At 44.6% G+C, this 21398-nt stretch overlaps 2 protein-coding genes across 4 annotated transcripts; one reads left to right on the top strand and one right to left on the bottom strand.

The window, feature by feature from the left end:
• Window positions 1-739: 739 nt before the first annotated feature.
• ago3b (argonaute RISC catalytic component 3b) lies at window positions 740-14672 on the top strand. Of its 3 annotated transcripts, none has more exons than XM_034599402.1 (21): window positions 742-907; window positions 1054-1348; window positions 5128-5299; window positions 5411-5531; window positions 5661-5869; window positions 6317-6453; window positions 6739-6873; window positions 7052-7139; window positions 7241-7388; window positions 7658-7777; window positions 7872-7994; window positions 8544-8677; window positions 8766-8950; window positions 9056-9215; window positions 9327-9417; window positions 9502-9696; window positions 9775-9909; window positions 10073-10174; window positions 10292-10491; window positions 10838-12634; window positions 12665-14672. In XM_034599402.1, exons 2-20 carry the CDS (start codon window positions 1330-1332, stop codon window positions 10944-10946), a joined length of 2583 nt encoding a protein of 860 aa, XP_034455293.1. In that variant the 5' UTR covers window positions 742-907; window positions 1054-1329; the 3' UTR covers window positions 10947-12634; window positions 12665-14672. The 3 variants fall into 3 exon arrangements, with proteins under 3 accessions (XP_034455292.1, XP_034455293.1, XP_034455291.1); XM_034599400.1 differs by having other exon boundaries at window positions 7872-8015; XM_034599401.1 differs by lacking the exon at window positions 12665-14672 and having other exon boundaries at window positions 740-907; window positions 7872-8015; window positions 10838-11876.
• A 1309-nt stretch (window positions 14673-15981) lies between these two features.
• Window positions 15982-18088, bottom strand: LOC117770657 (free fatty acid receptor 2-like). Its single transcript, XM_034600309.1, has 2 exons — window positions 17859-18088; window positions 15982-17011 (listed from the first exon to the last, which is right to left on the bottom strand). The coding sequence occupies exon 2, from the start codon at window positions 16975-16977 to the stop codon at window positions 15982-15984; it is 996 nt and encodes a 331-aa protein (XP_034456200.1). The 5' UTR covers window positions 16978-17011; window positions 17859-18088.
• Between the last annotated feature and the right edge of the window lie 3310 nt (window positions 18089-21398).

Below are 21398 nucleotides of genomic sequence, written 5' to 3'. Positions count from 1 at the left end.
TGGCTGGTATTTCCTGACGGATTTCCCTGAGTGGAGGAGGGTTTTTCAAGTTAGACAGAATTAGTCAGTTTAGCCATACCGGAAAACTCACAATTCTCCTTTTACTAACAGAAACACATAATATACATAAATACACATGAATACAACATAAATACAACATAAATACACTCGAATGTCTAAGTGAAAAAATATAAAACTAATTCCAGTTCTTTAATAGGACAAAAACTGTTTTTTGATTAGTTGAGAAAATAAAATGATAGAAATTGCCCTGCACCCTATTATTATTCTTATACTTTAATCTGTAGCAGTGCTTGTTTACTTTACTCCATATTTCTATCAATCAGCATTTTTACTTTGATTTAGGCCCCTTAAAAGTTTCAAATAAGAAGCGTGAGTATTTATAGTTGACGTAGTTTTTTAATTTAAAAGGTCACAAGCTGGTTTATCTTATATTCTAATATAGTGAGTTTAAATCTGAAAAGTAACGAGCAACTCTAACTTTAACACAAATACAGAGGAGTGTAATATTTCCCCCCTCTGAGATAAATCACCAAATTATCGAAACACTCAAAATACAAATACCTCAAAGTAGTATTTGCACTTGAGTAACTGTAATCAGATACTTTTCCTCAGCTGAGAGTCGAGAAATAAGAAATTAAAAGGAATCTCACTTAGTAACTATTGATCCACCATGGTGCTTTTGTTGTGAAGGAGCCCCCCCGGAAGTCCCACGCGTGTCTTCCTGTGAGCTTGTGTCGTCCGAGCGGGAGAGGGCGGTGTGAAGAGCCGGACTCAGACCGGGTCTCTAGCCGACACAGAGGAGGAGGACGCCGGGGAAGTGAAGCTCCGTCACATCGGTGTGAAAAAGACGTCAACTCGCCGGGGGGACCAACACAGCAGCCGCCGGGTAAATGTTCCCGTCGCTCCCGTGTTTCGGTCACTAGTTACCGGCTAGTTGCGAGCGGGCTAACGCTAGCTGTTAGCTTCGGCGAAAATCCACCACCTCCTGCCTCCAAACACTCAAAACTCAAGATCGTGTCCTTCTCCTTTCAGGTTTTTACCGAATCAAACTTCGAGGGCTCGAGGCGGCGACGTGTCGGTGAAGTCTGCGCTGTCACCCGGGGCCAGGTCGGTCGAGCGGCGGTGGGAGAGAGGACTTTCCAGCCCAGGGAACCCCGAAGCGGCCCGGGTGCACATCCGCCTGTCAGCCGGGGGGGAGCCGGGGGAGGGTCCGCGAGGTGTCGGCCAGCGGAAACTTTCGTGGAAGTTTTTTTTTTTTTGCAGAAATCCATCGCAGGGAGCCGGGTCAACCGGACCGAGACCTCATGAATGGAAATCGGAACAACAGGTGGGGACCGACGGCCATGCCGAGGCGAGCCGAGCCGAGCTAGTGTGGTGCTCAGGTGCAGGGGTTATTTTCAGACCGCACCGGGGCCAACAAGTGTGTTAAAGTTAAACTACTGGGTTTTACCCTGCACATCTAAAAACCACACACTCCTCCTGCTGTAGATCCTCTCTTTTTAAACACGATGCTCACTTTGTAGTGAAGCTGTTTCCTGAGAGTTTTCTACTTCATGTCTCTCTTATTGCGTCCAGCCCCAGAGAGTAGTTTAAATAACAGACACACCTCTCTGGGCAATGCAACACAACAACCACAGCATCAACAAACCACGTGCTTCAGAAACGACCCAACACCTGTGTCCAACAATCTCAGCCGCTCGGAAAAAAGCTCACACCTCAACCTGAGGTGTGAAACCACATCTAGGTTCACTTTAGATCCAGATTTGTGTCTGGATCTGCGCGAAATTGCAGACGCCCCCTTGTTTCCATCAAGATCCGGGCGTTAATCTCTGAGAAATAAATGTACGTGTTCAAAAACACCCAAATCAGATGGAAAATATGATAATATAATAACTTGAATTTACGTAGCGCGTTTCCAAAGGACGCAAAAAGTAAAGAAAGTAATTCACACAAAATATTGGAAAGAAAAACCTCCTGGATCCACTTCCTGACCCAAGTACACATCAAAATTTAATAGGTTCTGGCCCTGACCCATGCTCCCAACAAGTTTCATGGTAGTTTTAGTGTAATCCTGCTAACTCCCAGAGAAACACAGAGGGAAACATATCCTCCATGTGCTCTAAGTGTCCCAGTCCCCTTAAATTCAATCAAGCTGCACCAAATTGCACATTCTCATGAATATCAGTCCTCTAAATACACTTAATAATAAAAACGGAACATATTAATCTTCATTAAGGGGGGATTCATTGCACGACTGTTGCTTTAGGGTGTACCTAATAAATTGACAACCGAGAACATAGTGGTGAGTGAGTGAGTTGTCAGGTCATCATAGGCTCTGGTGCTAAAGCCTGAGAAAACACAATTCAAACCCCCAATGTCCTGCTCCAACTAACTGTTTGTCAGCTGGGATTTGCCGGTCATTTTTGTGCCTTATTGTGCCTGTGAGTGTGTGTCTGTCTGTGTGTGTTCGTGCCCCAAAACCAGTCTCACTGGTTTCTTTTCATTGTCGACGTCATTCTTTGTCAGACGTCACAGGCAGGTGGTGATCCCGTCAGGTGTGTCTGAAGCCTGAGAGTGGCTGGCTCTCTTTCAGGGGTGTGTGTGTTGTGTGTGTGTGAGGTTGTGCGTTTTTAAAGTGCAGCGCCTCTCACACCAGCTGCTGCCATAGTTACCTCAACTGTTGAATAGTGTTCAGTTAACTGCCTGTGTTAATTACAAATCAATCGAGCGCGGCAGGACACAAGTCAATTTACTTTGTTGGCATGGGCCACAGTTTGTGAGTCACAGCTTGTGTAATAGTGATGTTGTCGGTGCCGCTGGTGAACTGGGAGCGCGACGAAAAGGGCCAAACTGGTTCACTGAAACTGACCCATTAACTCCCCACCCACTTTCCGCTGTGAGAGCTCAGAACAAAGCTTTATTAGAGATGTGATTCGATTTAGAGTCTATCAGGGATTTGATTCGCGAGCTGACGTCTATTTGAGTCAAAATATAATAATATAAAACCACGTTTGTTGTTCTTGCCACACAGCTTTTAAAAGTCAAATCTTGAAAAGAGGGCCTAAAGGTTATTTCCATTCCGAGCAGAAACAATCGATTCATTAATTGAGAAACAAAGACACAAGTGATCAGCATCAACTTTTTAAACTCCACATAAGTTTGAGTTATTTATCAAGAAAAGAAAAGCCCAAATGTCTTTTCTGTTTTTTTATATACTCTACATTACTGTCAGTATCTTTTGTATCGAACGTTTACTCAAACTCTGAGATCTGAAGATATCATCTTCAGGTTTTTATGACCTGATCGAACAAACAATCAAAAATAACAGGGTGAGAATAATTATTTGCAATCCTGTTCTTTTATTTATGGATTCATTGTTATCAATTGATCTTTCAATTATCATTTTTGACTGATTCATTAATGATTCAGTCTTTACAATGTCCAAAAGCTGTTAAAGACTTTATTATAATGACATATAACAGAATCAAACACAGTCAGGTGGATGGAAGCTGAAGATACTTTAAAAATAAACCTGAGTAACCTATTGATCAATTAATTATCGTAGTAGTTGCTGATTATTTGTCAGTGTGAAACATCTCTTTGTGACATATTTGGTATTTTTTATTAAAGCCTTTTTCACAGATATTTAACTTAAGAAAAGGTGCAGTATTTTCTCAATAATACAATATCAGCTTTACATATTTTTTAATCAACATCATTTGTGAAGTGACGATTGTACAGTAATGTGTGTAGATTGAATGTCAGCTCCTACCGGTCGTGTGGTGCATGTGTCTGATGAAGCTGCCTGATAACTGCTCGTTATTCTCTCCATTGTTGCTCATTCTACAATGAACCTTTTCTTTTTTCAAGTCTTAACTGGTGAAAAAGATGATAGAATAATCCTATGTTTTTACCTTCTGCTAATTTTAATCATAAAACTTCAAATTTATTTAAAAAACAGCCATTTTTCAGTCACAGAAACCGAGAAAATCTGTGTGCATCTGTTCTCCCTCCTCCTTTCGGCATGCTTTTGGTTGCCATGGAGAAACCATAGCAACATGGGCACCATCACCATGGGAACAGCACATAGGAGGAAGCGAGCTGGGGACACATCAGCAGAAAGTGCAGTCTTTTCCTGAATGATGCGTCCTTGCGGCAGGTCCAGGGTCAGCCCTTGACCCTGATGGCAGCGCTGTGTCACAGGCTGGAACTGTTTTAATATTTTCCACCCACAGTCGCTCTGCTGCTCTTATTTCACAGTCACATTCATCATCACTGCCACACAACTTGATTCACGTGTACAAAACATTACATTATGCTTTTTCACAGCTTGACCTCTGTGCAGACTTTGTCATGTTGGTCATTATGTGTGTGTGTGTGTGGATCCTCTGAGTCACATTTGTGGCAATTATGTGGTTGTGTGATGTCAATTTCTTTCCTCTCCAAGTACTTTCCACATTGGCATTTCTGAAAATTGGTGTCAAATGGTCATGTTGTGTCACCCGCCTACTTCTCCTCCCGTCTGGCAAAGAGCTCGTCAGTCAGGAGGAATCTGCATCTGCCGAAGAGCTGGTCTTTTATTCAAAATATCGCTCAACTCCACGACCTTTTACACGGTCTTTATCAGATTGACCTGGATTGGGGGGGGGGATATGACGCTGACCTGTTTGCCTCAGTTTTATCGGGTTTTTAATCTTTGACGTCTCCCTGATCATCCTCAGTCCCAGCACCCACCATCTGCTCGTTCCCCCTTACTAACCACTTCCTTCCGACAGTTTGCCCTCATTTCAGAGCCCTTCATTCATTTTGAAAGGGTCCCAAATTTAAATTAATACTGAGGGAAGGTGGGCTGTTTCATAAAAGACTGAATTTTGTAGGGCAATATTACAAGAGCATCAAGAAGACGCAGAAACTATAAAAGTATAAACTGCAAGAAGTACTGTAACTGAAACATTAAGACAAATCTGTCTTTCATTAAATATTAATTCATTGATTTTCATTCTCAACACTGTAAACACACACATTATAATAGTTTTTAAAATTTGTAGTGAAAGCCATTGCGCGGTTGTAATTAATTTGTGTTTACACTTTTTCTGTGTGTTGTAGACGACGCTGAAGCCCCAGCCCTTTTTGCTTTGCCACGGCGACCTGGCCATGGCACCATCGGGAAGCCCATCAAGCTTCTGGCCAACTGCTTCCAGGTGGATATCCCCAAAATCGATGTCTACCTGTATGAAGTGGACATCAAACCGGATAAATGTCCCCGGAGAGTCAACAGGTACCAGGAAACCCCCAAAGCCTTGAGACCAGTTTCATTCAACACTTCATTTCATCAGTTGATGCAGGGTTTGGTAATAATTTGACTCATTTTCTCTGGTTGTCTTTTCAGGGAGGTGGTGGACTCCATGGTGCAGCATTTCAAGGTGACTATCTTTGGTGACCGTCGGCCAGTTTACGATGGGAAGAGAAGCCTTTACACTGCAAACCCACTTCCTGTCGCCACCAGTGGGGTAAGAACCGCAACGATCCCTGTTCAGCTTGATAAAGATCCTGAGTGTTGTGCAAGAGGCTGCTGTGGACAGTCTGATCCTGTGGTGCAATACTTGTATCTAACGGGCTTGGTATGTTGTCCTCCTCAGGTTGATCTGGACGTCACCCTGCCTGGTGAGGGGGGGAAGGACCGCCCGTTTAAAGTCTCCATCAGATTTGTGTCGCTGGTCAGCTGGCACATGCTGCACGAGGTCTTGAATGGAAATGGCGTGGTGGAACCCCTGGACCTGGACAAACCCATCAGCACTAATCCTGTTCATGCTGTGGATGTCGTCCTTAGACATCTTCCCTCCATGAAGTGAGTTCCCTCACGCGGACGTCTGCAGAGATTTGTTTGCCTCACCTCTTTTTTTTACAAATAACACCTTTAAATAAAACAAACTCAGGTTCCTGTCAAGCTGGACTACAATCTCATGTATAGTCCATTGTCACAACAGGAGCAATTGGGTACTATTACTCAACAATGCCACAGATATATTTATTTATTGTGTATTTGATGACCCAGGTGGGATTAAACATGGAAACGTGGATTTAAACATCTTTACGTAATCTACCTTGTTTCAGTAACATGAACAAAAACCTTGTCTGATCCCCTGAGGTTTCACACCTGGAACCTGGGGGAGCCTTCGTGTTGTGCTGCACTCGATGAACCTCCAGGGAGCGCAGGTCACAGCCTGGGGGAGCGTTTTATTTTGGTGCTCTGCTGATCTCCGTGTCATGCGTGTGTCTCTAATGTCCTCCCCAGGTACACCCCCGTCGGCCGATCCTTCTTCTCCTCCCCAGAGGGCTACGACCACCCGCTCGGTGGAGGAAGAGAGGTCTGGTTCGGTTTCCATCAGTCAGTTCGGCCAGCCATGTGGAAAATGATGCTCAACATCGATGGTGTGTAAACGTGAAAGTTGGAACATTTAAAGAAACGGTCTGGGGAAATAACATCAATCTTCTCATCTAACACAAGAAAGAAACATTTTCAAACCTTCAACACTTAAAGTACCAAGTGCATTTATTTTAATCTCAGCCCTGTTATAGAGAGTGTGTGAATTTCCCTTTTTTAAAAGATTATAAATAATATCAGAAGGATCCTCTTCTCTAAATACAGTGTGTTCAGAGCTTGAACCAACACTTGCATCATTTTTTACAGTGTGACTTTGTTCTGTGTTGTTTCAGTGTCAGCCACAGCCTTTTACAAAGCCCAGCCAGTCATCCAGTTCATGTGCGAGGTCCTGGACATTCACAACATTGATGAGCAGCCGCGGCCGCTCACTGACTCCCACAGGGTCAAGTTCACCAAAGAAATCAAAGGTATGTCACCAACGACCAGTCGGCCTCAGCCTGTTTCCGCTGAGTTCACCGTCTGCAGCTCTGTCTGGGAAGTTTTCTTGTAGCACAAGTTAGTTTTATCTCAGGAATGAGGAATCTGGGCCTGTTCAGTTGTTCCACTCGAGTACTTATCCACTTCGATGGCTCCACCCTTTCACAGGTCTTAAAGTGGAAGTGACACACTGTGGAACCATGCGTAGGAAGTACCGAGTCTGCAATGTAACACGACGCCCCGCCAGCCTCCAGACGTATGTTTCCACATCACACTCCCGCTAGCTGTTACACTGCACTCAAAGCTGTCACCGGCTTCCCTTTTAATGAGAGATTCTTGTTGCTGTCGAACTCGCAGGTTTCCGTTGCAGCTTGAGAATGGTCAGACAGTTGAACGCACGGTGGCGCAGTACTTCAGAGAGAAGTACAGTCTGCAGCTCAAGTATCCCCACCTGCCTTGCCTGCAGGTGGGCCAGGAGCAGAAACACACCTACCTGCCCCTGGAGGTAAAGACTCATGGTGCCTGTATGACTCCACTGCAAGATACTGGACAAATAGTGTTGGGGAGTTTATTCATTACAAAATGAACTGTCAATAAAGCTGCTAAAAGTCATTCAGAGTCGTTGGTTCCCCGGCTCCTGCAGAGACTGGAGAACAGACCCGTCTCTCAGGAGGTCGGGGCATGAGGAGGAGGATTTTGTAAAGGAAGAGGGACATGACATGTTTGATTATCCGGCTCGGTTAAAACTGGATCAACTGTCATTTTTCCATCCAGGTGTGCAACATAGTAGCTGGACAGCGCTGCATCAAGAAACTCACGGATAACCAGACGTCCACCATGATCAAAGCAACAGCTCGCTCTGCACCGGACCGGCAGGAGGAGATCAGCCGGCTGGTGAGTTTCCTGTGGACCAGGATCGCAAGAACCTTTCTTTTATCTGCCTTTTTTTCCTCTTTGTAAAGTACAATAACGTTCTGTCTCCTCTCAGGTGCGGAGCGCGAATTACGAGGCCGACCCGTTTGTCCAGGAGTTTCAGTTCCGCGTGCGAGACGAAATGGCTCAGGTGATGGGCCGCGTCCTGCCGGCCCCCATGCTGCAGTATGGCGGCAGGGTGAGCTCTGAGCCGTTTATGGTACTTTCCCTTTAAATCACGCTTCATACGCACGTGTTTGTCAGCATGTCCTGAGCAGGGTTTCCTCGGGTGTGGATGAATAATCCTGAATTTGAAAAAAGATGATTTAACTGTATTTAAACACCTTTTTAAACTGACCCTTTAGTGAATTTTATTTACCAAAACATAAAACTCTGATATTTTCACAGTTTCAAATGAGGAAACACTCAGATTAGTGTCTTTAAATTTATTTTAGATAGTTATTATGTTGGATGTGTTTTCACAGTACACACTTCTCTCTGATCACACCTTCCTCTTTTTGCCTTTAACAAATTATTATTATAATTTTGCACGCCTGTCATAAAAGTAAATTCTTGCATCACAGCTCTTTTGCATGACCCAATCAGAAATCTGCACGGATTAAATTAAAAAATCAATTTGACTCCAATGCCCCAATCAGCCCACCAGTCACTGCCTGAGTTCCCATGTATTGCATGGTGTCCGTGCGACAGTCAGTCCCAGCAGATCAACCCTGCACTGTCGTTTCAGAACCGCACGGTGGCCACGCCCAGCCACGGCGTGTGGGACATGAGGGGGAAGCAGTTCCACACCGGAGTGGAGATCAAGATGTGGGCCATCGCCTGCTTCGCCACGCAGAGACAGTGCAGAGAGGAGATCCTCAAGTGAGTTCACTCATCCTGGTTGTTATTGAGTTTGAAAACTCACAGTTTCATCTTCACAATGAAACTGAATTTCTCTTTCCCTGCTCAGGAGCTTCACTGACCAGCTGCGGAAGATCTCAAAGGATGCTGGGATGCCGATCCAGGGCCAGCCGTGCTTCTGTAAATACGCCCAGGGAGCCGACAGCGTGGAGCCCATGTTCAGACACCTGAAGAACACCTACGCTGGGCTACAGCTCATTATTGTTATCCTGCCCGGGAAAACACCCGTCTATGGTACAGAAACAAATATTAAATATCAGATTAAGTAATCGAGTTAATTAGAAAGATTATAACAGTTAATGTACGGTAATTAAAATCAGTCCGACCTGTCCCCCACAGCTGAGGTGAAGCGGGTGGGCGACACCCTGCTCGGCATGGCCACCCAGTGCGTTCAGGTGAAGAACGTGGTGAAGACGTCGCCTCAGACCCTCTCAAACCTCTGCCTCAAGATCAACGTCAAACTGGGAGGAATAAACAACATCCTGGTTCCACACCAGCGGTAAAGACTCCCTTTGTTTTTGTTTTTTTGTCCTGGTCGCCTCTTATTTCATCTGTGTGAAAGACGACGATTAGTTGGAGGATAATTTTCTGTCTCCTCTCCTCCGTCCAGGCCCTCCGTGTTCCAGCAGCCTGTCATCTTCCTCGGGGCTGATGTCACTCATCCTCCAGCCGGCGACGGGAAGAAACCATCGATTGCCGCGGTGAGGCTTCACTTAATGTAAATTTTCACATGAAGCACATTTATCTGTAGTGCTTTAGTGATTCTGAGTGCTCTTCCTCTATAGGTGGTCGGCAGTATGGACGCCCACCCCAGCCGGTACTGCGCCACCGTGCGGGTGCAGAGGCCCAGACAGGAGATCATCCAGGACTTGGCCTCTATGGTGCGAGACCTTTTGATCCAGTTCTACAAATCGACGCGCTACAAGCCGACCAGGATCATCTTCTACAGGGACGGAGTGTCGGAGGGCCAGTTCAGACAGGTACCACGTTTCTCTTGTAAAGACGGATTCATGTTGTTTCCAATTCTACAACGATACAAACCATGTTTTTCTGTGTAGGTGCTGTACTATGAGCTGCTGGCCATCAGGGAGGCTTGCATCAGCCTGGAGAAAGAATACCAGCCGGGGATCACGTACATCGTCGTGCAGAAACGCCATCACACACGCCTCTTCTGTGCGGATCGCAACGAGCGGGTCAGCATCACAGGACACGATTTCTCAGACATCTTTAAACATACATATTATTGGGTTTCACTGTCAAAGGGAAACTTTGATATCAGGGACACTGCTCAGGCCGGTTTAGAGTAATTTAGGTAAAATAGTTTCCTTACATGAGTTTGTTATGTTTCACCGTCAGGTTGGACGAAGTGGAAACATTCCTGCCGGCACCACGGTGGACACAGACATCACCCACCCCTATGAATTTGACTTTTACCTCTGCAGTCACGCTGGGATCCAGGTAAAAAAAACACGTCCCTGCTTCAACTAAATTTTAGCAGCTCATCGTTTGTCCTCCCTCCGCGGAGCTTCCTGTCTCTGGGGTGTGATTTTTAAACCTCTGCTCTCCGCTCCCCAGGGTACGAGTCGGCCGTCTCACTACCACGTTCTGTGGGACGACAACTGCTTCACCGCCGACGAGTTCCAGCTCCTCACCTACCAGCTGTGCCACACCTACGTCCGCTGCACTCGGTCCGTTTCCATCCCAGCACCGGCCTACTACGCCCACCTGGTGGCGTTCCGTGCCCGCTACCACCTGGTTGACAAAGAGCACGACAGGTGAGGATTTGTTTATTGATTGTATGAGATATAGTGATTTCCTATTGGGAGTATCTGACAGATTGTCAGTTTTACTAATTTTGTGGGACTATGTTGTGTATGTTGTGTGCTGTGATTTGTTAAACTTGTGTATCTTTTGTTATTTATCACTGTGCATGAGCAACCAAACCAATTTCCTCTCTGGATTATATGGGGGGTTATAAAGCTATAAATTTCATCTACGTGTATAGCGCGTTGGTTAATTTGATATATAGATAGTTTAGATGGATAGCCTCAGTGCTGCAGAACCTTTTCATGTCACCTTGTCCTGATGTTTCATTAATTTGTTTGTTCTCCTTCGTCGCAGTGCGGAGGGCAGCCACGTCTCAGGGCAGAGTAACGGCCGGGACCCCCAGGCGCTGGCCAAAGCCGTTCAGATCCACCACGACACATTGAGTACCATGTACTTCGCCTGAAGCCCTCCACCTTTCTCAGTCGCTCAGCCAGTCTTAAAGGTCCGACCCCCACACTGGTGAAGCTCATGTCACCGCGGCGCGACGGTGATGGCGGCAGCTACTGCAGACTGCATAAGGATGAAAGAAGCCAGAGAGGAGTCACAGCCACATTATGCAAATTTTAAAAACCAGCCAATCGTTTCCCTGTGCTCTCCCGCATCACCACCCTCTCCTTCGCTTTATTTAAATCATGATGAATCGACAGCAGCTCAAACTTTTTATTTTGCAGGGATTTTTTTTTTTCTTCCGTGTGTGTGCGTGTGCGTTTAACTGACGGCGGAGTAGGTGGGGATATACAAACTGATGATTCTTTGGTGAATGAGTGGGAATGAAGCCTCATGTTGAGCCCAATGTCGCTGGTTTACGGTTTTTACACGTTTTTGTTTGTGTTTTTCTCAGCTTTCTAGACACCGAATGTGTTGTGTGTCTGTGGAGCAAAGTGCGTGATCGCCATAGCAACATTGGCAGGCTGCCTATCGCGGTTACCGATCGGCCTCCCTTTAAGCCAATGGTTCCCCTCGCGGTCATCCAGCCTGACGGTGAGAATCGTAACCAACACAGACACTGAATGAAAACGTTTTTTAAAAAAAGAAAAGAAAAGCCACGTACAGCTGCGTCTTAAAGGCATCGTGTATCGCTTGTTGCCTTAGTGCGAGATGCATAAAGTAGACTGTTAGAAAAACGTCTCTACGTCGTAGTTCAGCTTGGTACAGTTTGTTATACCAAATGTTTCCCGTGCGTTTTATTCCTCTTCCTATTTATGAGTGTTATTTCCCCCGTTTTTAGTTTTTAAATTAACTTTCATATTCAGCAATAGAACAGAGTGGACGACTTATATCTTCTGACGACAACAAGCGCTTTTAACCCCCCCCCCCCACCACCACCCCACAACCTCAACAAACTGATAATGTCAAGAGCTCCGTCAGTGCAATAAGGTGCTAATGCAGAGATCAGGCTCAGTGCTGAACGAGTATTTTGTCGTCATAAGCGAGTTTTGGCAAGTGACGTTGAACCTTGGCTTCAGGAATGTAAAGTATTTGACGTCCTCGTGGGTCAGTCAGAGGTCGGCTGGTGCGTTCGGAGAAGAGTAATCAAAGTGCCTAACGTGGTTTGAAGAGTAAAGTGTGCGCGTGCGTGTGTGTGTGTGTGTGTGTGTGTGTGTGTAGGATGGAAGGAAGTTAAACGTATGTTGGTTCGGGCGCCTCTGTGTGAAAAACCCTGCGCTGTCCGGCACGTGGGCCTGGACGACACGGAGGTTACTGAAGTTTTGTTTTCTCGTGATCTGGAACGAATTCTTCTGATTTCAACATGTTTTTAAACGAGGTTATTCAGCTTTATTTTGAAAAAAAAAACACTTTCAGTGGTTATAAAGTATTGCAAACTGTCTTTTCCCTACTATCACAAGTACAACTCGATCATCGCCCACATCTCTGATTGATCCGAACAGAATGAATGAAGTTAAGTGAAATTACAATTCGGTTAATCGGGCTCTCAAACTGTCTTTTGTTATAATAATTTAGTTTCCTTATAATAACCAATAATTATGTCCAGATCCAGGAACAGCTTCACATGTTGAAATCATGAGATACCTTCTCTCTCCAGGGGAAAACAAAACACAGTCGCGCACACGGAGGAGTTTGTATTCGCAGGTTCGCCAACACGTCGTCTGCAGACGGCAGAGAGCTGTCGGCTCACGAGCGCCGTCACCGCTGGGACTCGAACCCTTCGTATTCAGACTCCGCAGCATCTGTCAGCCAGCTTCGGTCTGAGCGTCACCGTTCACGTTCCAGTGCTCGAGTTTCAACCCCGGTGAACGTTTGTCTTTCTATATTTTGGATGATAGCGACGTCGTCATGCAATAAGGAGCAGTTCAGAGCAGGTGAACTCATTGTAGACTTTACAGTTCAGCCCTCGCGGTGTAGTTTAATTCAGAGGAAGCCTTTTTGTTTTCATCAGTCGGACCAAACCAGTGGTGCCTGGTCCGGGTCAGGGTGTTGGGACTCGGTGTCAATGCTCTTATTACAGCGTGAAAGGCTCTGAACCTAAGCTGCTATATTTGATATTTCATCAGATACACATAGATTCAATATATTGACGGAGAAGGAAGAAGAGGATTGGTGGTGTTTTACTGCACTTAAATAAATACAAAAAACAGCTGCATGTGTTTTTAACGGTTGAGTCGAGATGCTGAGGTTTTTGTTTGATTTAATATTTTCTCTCTTGACTTAAAACATTTTTAATTATAAGGATACCGGAGCTGATCGTTTTTAGTTTTTTGTTTGTTTGTCGTCATGTTGAAGCAGTTTCTCGTTGTCGGACATTACCAGCATTTTTACTTGAATAGTTTTAGTAGTCGTGGGCATGTTTAACATTGTTGTCTAGTGCTCTGCTTGTTTTTAAAAGTTTATATTTATAAGTATATCAAGAGCCTTATAACAGAAATCCCCTCTTTCCTGCCTTGATGCCACCTGCAGTCATTTGACCTCGAGAGGCCGAAGGACAGATTCCCTCAAAAAATATAAACCTTTTTAAAACTGAATGGAGAAATATTTATATTTAAAGATACCAATGTAATGCACATACCACTTGTCCTATATAAAGCAGAGGCCTGATAGCTGTATTGAAATATGATATTTAATTGTCATTTTTTCCAAATTGGATAATGCAATAGCTGTGTTTTCTGCTTCGTGGAGTCTGTCGGAGGTTTGTTGTGTCACGTCAGACGAACCGTCAGCCCTCCTCTGCCGACGCGAGCGGCGAAGACGTCCCTCCACTCGATTCATCATCTCAAAACGCTCACTTTTATTCTGAGAAGCTCTTTCAATTTTTAACATATATCCTGCGTATTAATAAAAAGAGAGGAGGAGGAGGGTTGAACGTTCATCGCTGGACTGATTTGTCAGACTGTGCCTTTCCTGATGGTGCTGAAAAAAAAAAAAAAAACGTAAATCAAAGAAATCCTCACATTCAGAAAGTCGACAATAATAAGTATATATTGATACATGACAATACTGTAAGGTGTGGTTGTGTGTGTGTATGTATTTGTGTGCGTGTGTGTTTGTGTGAGACTTATGCCAAGAACACAAATTATGCAGAACTGATCGGTTTTGGAGCTGCCAGGACCAAAAGGCCTGCGGGGATCAGTTTCTCATGGACGGGCACTTTCCAAGCACAACCCAAATCTAACATTTAGGAGTAGCTCAGTGTTATGTAGCATTATTTATTTAGCCTTTTATTTCTATTGGGACGGGACTTGACCCCTTTTCTCACTGCCTGGAAACACGGATGTGACTCAAACCAACATCTCTGTTTAAAAAAACCTTCGTGATTTTCCTTCTTATTCGAATGTGAAATTTAGACGTTTACAGAATTGGGACGCTTCTTTGTTTCTTTGAGTCCTCGAGTGCCCGTCTAATGGTTTTCCCCACAAAAATTAATATTTAAAACGCCTCTGTGCTTGGCTGCATATCATCATACTCTAAAATTATGTTTGGGTGTCACAATGTATTAATGTGATTCTTTTCTCTTTTTTTTTTTCTGTGCCCGATTATGAGATTTGTGTCACTTTTAGAAGTAAACGTCTTTTTTTTGTCTTAACACTCATCTGATCCTGGTCCTACAAGTTGAGCCTTTTTCATTTTGTTGTCGTATTTAATTTTTTTTGGAATAAATACTCTATGTAATGTTTTCATCTGCGTTTCTTTATTTATCAGGAGTATACCGAAACCTGCTCATTCGATTTCCAGTCAATCTTGTGATGTCTGAGTTTGTATAATTTGGTGCAGCTCGATTGACTTTAAGGGATAGTTGGGCCTTGGCGGAGTTATCAGCTGTATTAGTACTTTAACATACATCTTATATTTAGCTACACCTCATAAACACAGTCTGCAGATAAGACTTCTCCTGCTTGGGAATAGATTTTATTAAACTTCATATAAACACTGAACTAATAAACGGACGTGCACCGCTGTCCTCGGAGCCGTGTACAACAGGACACTATAAACAGATGTTATACGTGTGTGTACATGAACCTGCACAGGAGCTCCGGGTTCATTATTACTGACAGGAAACAGCCCGAGGACGTTATCAGTCCCCTCAGAGCACAACGACTCCAACTTTATAACCAGCCCTGCGTTGTGTAATCTGTGTTTACACCTCAAATTAACTCGGGAGCGAACATGCTCCACTTCCTGTTTAATGTCGACCAACATCCCCTGGTTTTTTAATTGCTTCATCCCTCGCTCCTATAAAACACTTGTTTTTGATTTAAAAAAAAGTGTCCTGGTTGAACCCTGAGTCACAGAGAAGGTTGTTCTCCCAGTTCTCAGAGTTTAGAGTAAATTAACCTTTTAAAGTGAAGCCAAATCATCTCGATCATCCCCTGGTGGCTGGTTGCAGTATAACTCATAAACCCCACCTTCTCCATGTTCGTGTCGGGGACATGGATCAAACAAAAAAAGTCAAAGTTCACGTCCTACACATTTTTCTCAAGTATGGTTCCTGTCATTTCAGGTAACAATGGATGTTGACAGTAAAAAGAGCCGCGTTACATTTAGCAATCACTCACTTCTGTTGCAATTCTTTAGCCTTCGTGTTAATGTGCTCGTGTGAGACATCTCAGGCATCGCATATAAAGCTTGTATCCAGGAAAACCCCTGACACGAAGTTGGATAAGACCAAAATGACGTATTGTTTCAGGGGATCATGTTCAAGAACAGCAATATTTGGACAAGTCATGCAGTTGTGACAGAATTCACCTTCCTTAGACGGAACCAGCAGATAAATAAGTGAAATTAAAAGTGTTTATTGCATCTTTTTTAAACTCTGATGGGGAAAACCACCTGTTACAGTGATGGTTTCATCTAAACCTTGTCCAGAGCTTCTTTCATTTGTCAGAGGGGTAACAGTGATTCTTCATTCTGTCAGTTTTTTGATGATGAAATAAACGTGACCTCCGCTCATCAAAAGTCTTGTGGGAAGAAGAAAAGTGGTAAAGTCATAGGGAGTCTACTGGAGGGGCTGCTTCCTTGCTCTTCTCGGAGTTGAGGGCCCTCTGCTGCTGGCGGTGCAAAGCCCCCCCACACCTCAGGATGTGCAGCTTCGCCATGATGTTCCTGAAGCAGTGGTTCAACATGCTCCTGACCGCCGCCGATGAGAAGTAGAAGATGATTGGGTCCAGGCAGGCGTTGAAGGTGCTGGAGAGCAACGCTATGTTCCTCCACTCCAGGCTCTCCATGTGGAGAAACCCCACCAGGTGGGAGGCGTTGTAAGGCCCGAAGCAGACGGCGAATACTATCAGCGTCCCGAGCGCCAGGCCTATGGCACGCAGCCTCCGCCGCCGGCCGATGTTTGGGAGATGTGACAGGATGAGGATGAAGTTGACGTAGCAGAAGCAGCAGATTAAGAAGGGGATGCAGAAGAGGACGATGAAGAGCTCCAGGCGGAACGGCAGAATGATCTTGAGCTCGTCCTGTGTGAAGTTATGGTAGCAGGTGGTCGGGGGCGCGCTGCTGCTGCCTTGGTTCTCACCATCTGCCCCTTTGTTCCACTGGACGTAGGGTATGATGTAGACCATGCTGAGGTTCAGAGAGCTCACCACCCAGAAGATGACGCTGGCCATCACGGCGTAGCGAGGCCTGCGACACAGGGAGTACCTCAAGGGGAAGGCCACCCCCAGGTAACGCTCCACGCTCACCGCCGTGAGGAGCAGCGTGCTGTTGTAGATGGTGACGTAGAACAGGAAGCTGGTGAAGGGACACAGGGGGAAGGGCAGCAGCCAGGCCATGTCGTCCGAGGCCTCCTTCATTTTGAATGGCAGGAAAAGGAGGAAGATGAGGTCGGAGATGGTAAGGTTGAGGAGGAGGATGTCTATGGGGTTCGCCTTGCGGCGCACCTTGCGGCAGAAGGTGCAGAATGCCAGGATGTTGGCGGGGACCCCCATCAGGAAGGTGAGGATGTAGACAAAGAGCAACAGGTGACTGTACAGCATCATGGTGGCTCGCAGCACGGACACACTCACTGAGGCACTGGACGGAAGAAAGTAAATTCATAATCATAATTTATATTAACAAAGCTGGAATGTTCACAGTTTTTCAGATATCACATCTTCTGAGGTTCATAATAAAGTTTAGGCGCAATCAGCAAATATTAAGATGCTAAGATACTTCTCAAGGAAATTTCATTCAGGACAATAAAATAGCTTTTCTTTTCTGCCAGGTCCATCAGTTCCTTTTGAAAATATAAATCTATTAAAAAAAAACATGACCCAAACGAATAGTTGAGAGGAATAATTCTGAATACCTTAATAACTAATAATGAAATATCATAGTAAGTTGTTGATTGAATATTAGGACAATGTATACATATGTCAAATGCTCATAATAGAAAATAAACAAATGACGGAGCAGACAAAGCTGTGTCTCAATTTAGTTTTCGACAAATAGAAATATGAAATATCAACAGACCTTTTTTTTAATTACTCACAATAGATTATTCAAATAAATTCTATTCCACCAACTTTTTTCAAATCCTTTTATTATATTTAATTTCATTTTGTTTTTACTCTCATCTCTTCTGTTACATTTGTGCTGTAATGTTGTCAAGTTGCTTTTAATTGTTTCCTAATGTTTGACTTCAATTTTTTTCCTTTAAAGCACCTTGTCACTGTGTTTTAATGTGTTTGTTAACGTTATAATAAACATAATCTTATTATAATTCTTATACTTATTATAAAAAGTACCAGACACTTTACCATCTATCTAACTCGGAAACTGAGAATTAAAAAGTATAAATAAAAGTCCAGTCTTTACATTACTCTGACCAGGATCTGTCCTGTGAAGACCGAACTGTTAAACGTGGGATAATTGAACTCACCTCTGTCAGACTCGGGGAACCAGGCTCTCCATCCCTGTGGTGCTGCCGCGCTCCGGCTGCTGGCCTCTCCTCCTGGAAGCCGACTGACTGATCACATCCCGACACGGTGCTTAATATGCCCGTCTCACTGCGTCCCTGCTATCTCACCTTATACAGCGGAAATTTGATAAGCTTCTGAACACGACCTCTGTTCTCCACACTCTGCAAACATCATCTCCCAGCAACGTCACAAAGGCAACGTGTGATGTAAAGAGGAAACGTGTGGAGGTGACTCGGAGACTTGGAAAAATTGCATCTTTTATTTTGTATTTACGGTGATATGATTTAGAAGGGGAAGCTACACCTTCCTGTCTCAGTCGTATTTACAGAAAAGTCAGAAATTATTAATCTGTCATCACAAACACAAAACAAGGAGATTGTGCAGCAGAAATTATATATTTTATTAATTACTTTCATTTTAAGGATCTGTGATCGTTGAGCTGCAACGATCACAGATCAGTCGATCAACAGGAAATCTGCAAATATCTTTTATAATCAAATCATTTTTTCGCTCCCGTCTTGAGCAAAATACCAAATATCTGCAGGTTTCAGCTTCTTTCATGTTTGGATTTGATGCTTTCCTTTGTCGTGTATGAAAATAAACTGTTGTTCAGACAAAACAAGTCATTTGAAGATGTTATCTTGACCTCTGGGTCTTTTTATTCACTATTTCACTGTAAAGTAGACAAGATGATTCAGGAAATGATGGACAGATTAATTAGCTGCAGCCCTGGTGTCCTGTATCTGGATTCAGATCATCTGATGGATCCAAACATACTGGTTATTATAATTATATTATATATGATCTATTTAATTGTTGTTATATATGATACATTTTCATGCACTAACAGAAACAGGTGTCAAATGACAACTACAATGGAACATTTTGTTACCTTTATAATATAGATCATAGCCAATTTACTGGTCAGGGCTTCAAAGGCAAGCTTTGCTGTTGAGTTCTAGAATTTAGTTGAGGAACAGATCAGACCAGATAACTCAGCTTTAAAGAGCCACGTCTCTGAGTGAAACCACAGACACGACGAGCGCGAGTCGACAGTCACACGAGATACATCTCTCCTGAGACTTCCATTCACCGCCACTGACGATCGTCACCAGACAGCAGCTACGCAAGAAATCGCTCTTCAAACACTTGGTACAACTTGGTCCAACTGCAGAACCTGTTAATCAACATGCAGAGGATCATCAGCTCAACAGACATGACCCAAGAACAAAAGTGCACCAGCAGCAGAACTCTGCAGGACCCCGGCCAAACCCTCCTGGTTTTGGAGAGGGAGAAGCGGTCGCTGGCAGCTGAAATCACCCATCTGAGGAAGCTGGTGGATGAATACACTGCCCAGAAGGAGCTGGAGGCTCAATTCGCCGCCCTGAAGGAGCTGGAGGAGGAAAACGCCCGTCTGAGGAAGCAGGAGGCTGAATACTTCGCCCAGAAGGAGCTGGAGGCTGAATACGCCGCTCAGAAGGAGCTGGAGGCTCAATTCGCCGCCCTGAAGGAGCTGGAGGATGAAAACTTCACCCTGAAGGAGCTGGTGGATGAAATCCCCCGTCTGAGGAAGCTGGTGGATGAATACACTGCCCAGAAGGAGCTGGAGGTGGAATTCGCCGCCCAGAAGGAGCTGGAGGCTGAACACTCCGCCCAGAAGGAGCAGATCGCCACCAACAACCTCACCTGGGAAACAGAGAGAAAGAAGATGGTGGAGCAGATGGAGTCTTCTGCCTCACTTCTGTTGAGGTGCAGTGGGGACTTGATCACCTTGACTCAACTTGTGGAGTCTGCAAAGTCCAGAGAGAAGGAGCTGGAGCAGGAGCTCAGAGAGATGAAGATGAGGATCCAAGAGTTGGAGGAGAAGTCGTTCATCGAGCAGGAGCTGTCACTCGAGAGAGAAAAGAAGCGGGAGGAAGAACTATGTTCCCTGATCCAGCAGAACATTGAGCTTCAAGTAAGTTCCATCAGCTCATTGTGATTTGAATCTTATGGATCGTAGGTTTGTTTCAGGTTTAGACTTTGAAAAAGAAAAGAGTGAAACTCATATTGTCTCCGTCTTTTCAGGAAGCCGCCTTGAAGAATGACAAGCAGAGCATGAAGAAGGAGAAAGCGGAGAAGAGGGAGAAGGAGAAGGAGAAAGAGGAGAAGAGGGAGAAGGAAAAGAAGGAGAAGGAGAAGAGGGAGAAGGAGAAGAAGGAGAAAGGGGAGAAGGAGAAAGAGGAGAAGAGGGAGAATAAGAAGGAGAAAGAGGAGAAGAGGGAGAAGGAGAAGAAGGAGAAGGAGAAGGAGAAAGAGAAGAAGAGGGAGAAGGAGAAGAAGGAGAAAGAGGAGAAGAGGGAGAAGGAGAAGAAGGAGAAAGGGGAGAAGAAGGAGAAAGAGGAGAAGAGGGAGAAGGAGAAGAAGGAGAAAGGGGAGGAGAAGAAGGAGAAAGAGAAGAAGGAGAAGAGGGAGAAAGAGGAGAAGAGGGAGAAGGAGAAGAAGGAGAAAGGGGAGAAGGAGAAGAAGGAGAAAGAGGAGAAGAGGGAGAAGGAGAAGAAGGAGAAGGAGAAAGAGGAGAAGAGGGAGAAGGAGAAAGGGGAGAAGGAGAAGAAGGATAAAGAGGAGAAGGAGAAGAGGGAGAAGGAGAAAGAGGAGAAGAGGGAGAAGATGGAGAAACAGGAAAGAAAGAAGATGGAGAAGATGGAGAGGAAAGAAATGAAGGAGATAGAGAAGAAGGAAAAGAAAGAGAGAGAAGGAACGAGGAGGGGGAAGTTCTATAGTTTTCTCCTCAAGGTTTGAATTCATCCTCTCCTCTCCCGCTGACCTGACAATCATCAAGATTCAAGATTCAAGACTTTATTGTCAAATATCGCTGGCAATGAAATGCTTGGGTCACAGGCTCTCTTATCGCAATGCTCAGAATATTACAGCAAAATATTTACACCGCTGGGTGTAGAGGTCCTCCATGGATGGCAGCTCCGTCCTGGTGATGTGCTGGGCAGACTTCACCACCCTGCAAAGCCTTACGGTTCAGGGCAGTGCAGCTGCCGTACCAGGCGGTGATGCAGCCAGTCAGGATACTCTCTACGGTGCACCTGTAGAAATTGCAGAGCCTGAAGCTGCTGACTCGCTCCACCGTAGTCCCGTTGATGGAGAGGGGGGCGTGTTCTACTCCTTGTCTCTTCCTGTAGTCCACGATCAGCTCCTTCGTTTTGCCCTTACCCCTGAACCCCCCCCCCCTTTCTTTACCTCCACTCCAGACTGACTTTTCTTACAAAATAAAATCTTGAATAAATAACAAAGACTTTTCATTGAGTTGAGAGTTTGCTCTTTTATTACAGATGATGGTTGGTAAACAAACTAAATGATGAAAACTCAACATTTATATGTAAAAGAAACTCAATACCTGTATATTATTTATACATATATTTATAATTTCAACTGAGAAACACTCGTTCTCCACAGCTGCACTTTCCTCAGATTTAATTCTATTATTTTAGGAGAAACTGACAGATCAT

The sequence above is a fragment of the Hippoglossus hippoglossus genome, chromosome 11, assembly GCF_009819705.1.
Source record: "Hippoglossus hippoglossus isolate fHipHip1 chromosome 11, fHipHip1.pri, whole genome shotgun sequence".
Lineage (NCBI taxonomy): Eukaryota > Metazoa > Chordata > Actinopteri > Pleuronectiformes > Pleuronectidae > Hippoglossus > Hippoglossus hippoglossus.
This window is presented reverse-complemented; position numbering and strand designations above follow the sequence as displayed.

Bases quoted from the DNA above. Each gene is read 5' to 3' on its own strand.
- ago3b (XM_034599400.1), top strand. The intron at 6,874-7,051 runs GTATGTCACCAA...ACCCTTTCACAG, and splicing joins GTTCACCAAAGAAATCAAAG to GTCTTAAAGTGGAAGTGACA. The intron at 7,389-7,657 runs GTAAAGACTCAT...TTTTCCATCCAG, and splicing joins ACACCTACCTGCCCCTGGAG to GTGTGCAACATAGTAGCTGG.
- LOC117770657 (XM_034600309.1), bottom strand. From the start codon at position 16,977: ATGATGCTGTACAGTCACCTGTTGCTCTTTGTCTACATCCTCACCTTC.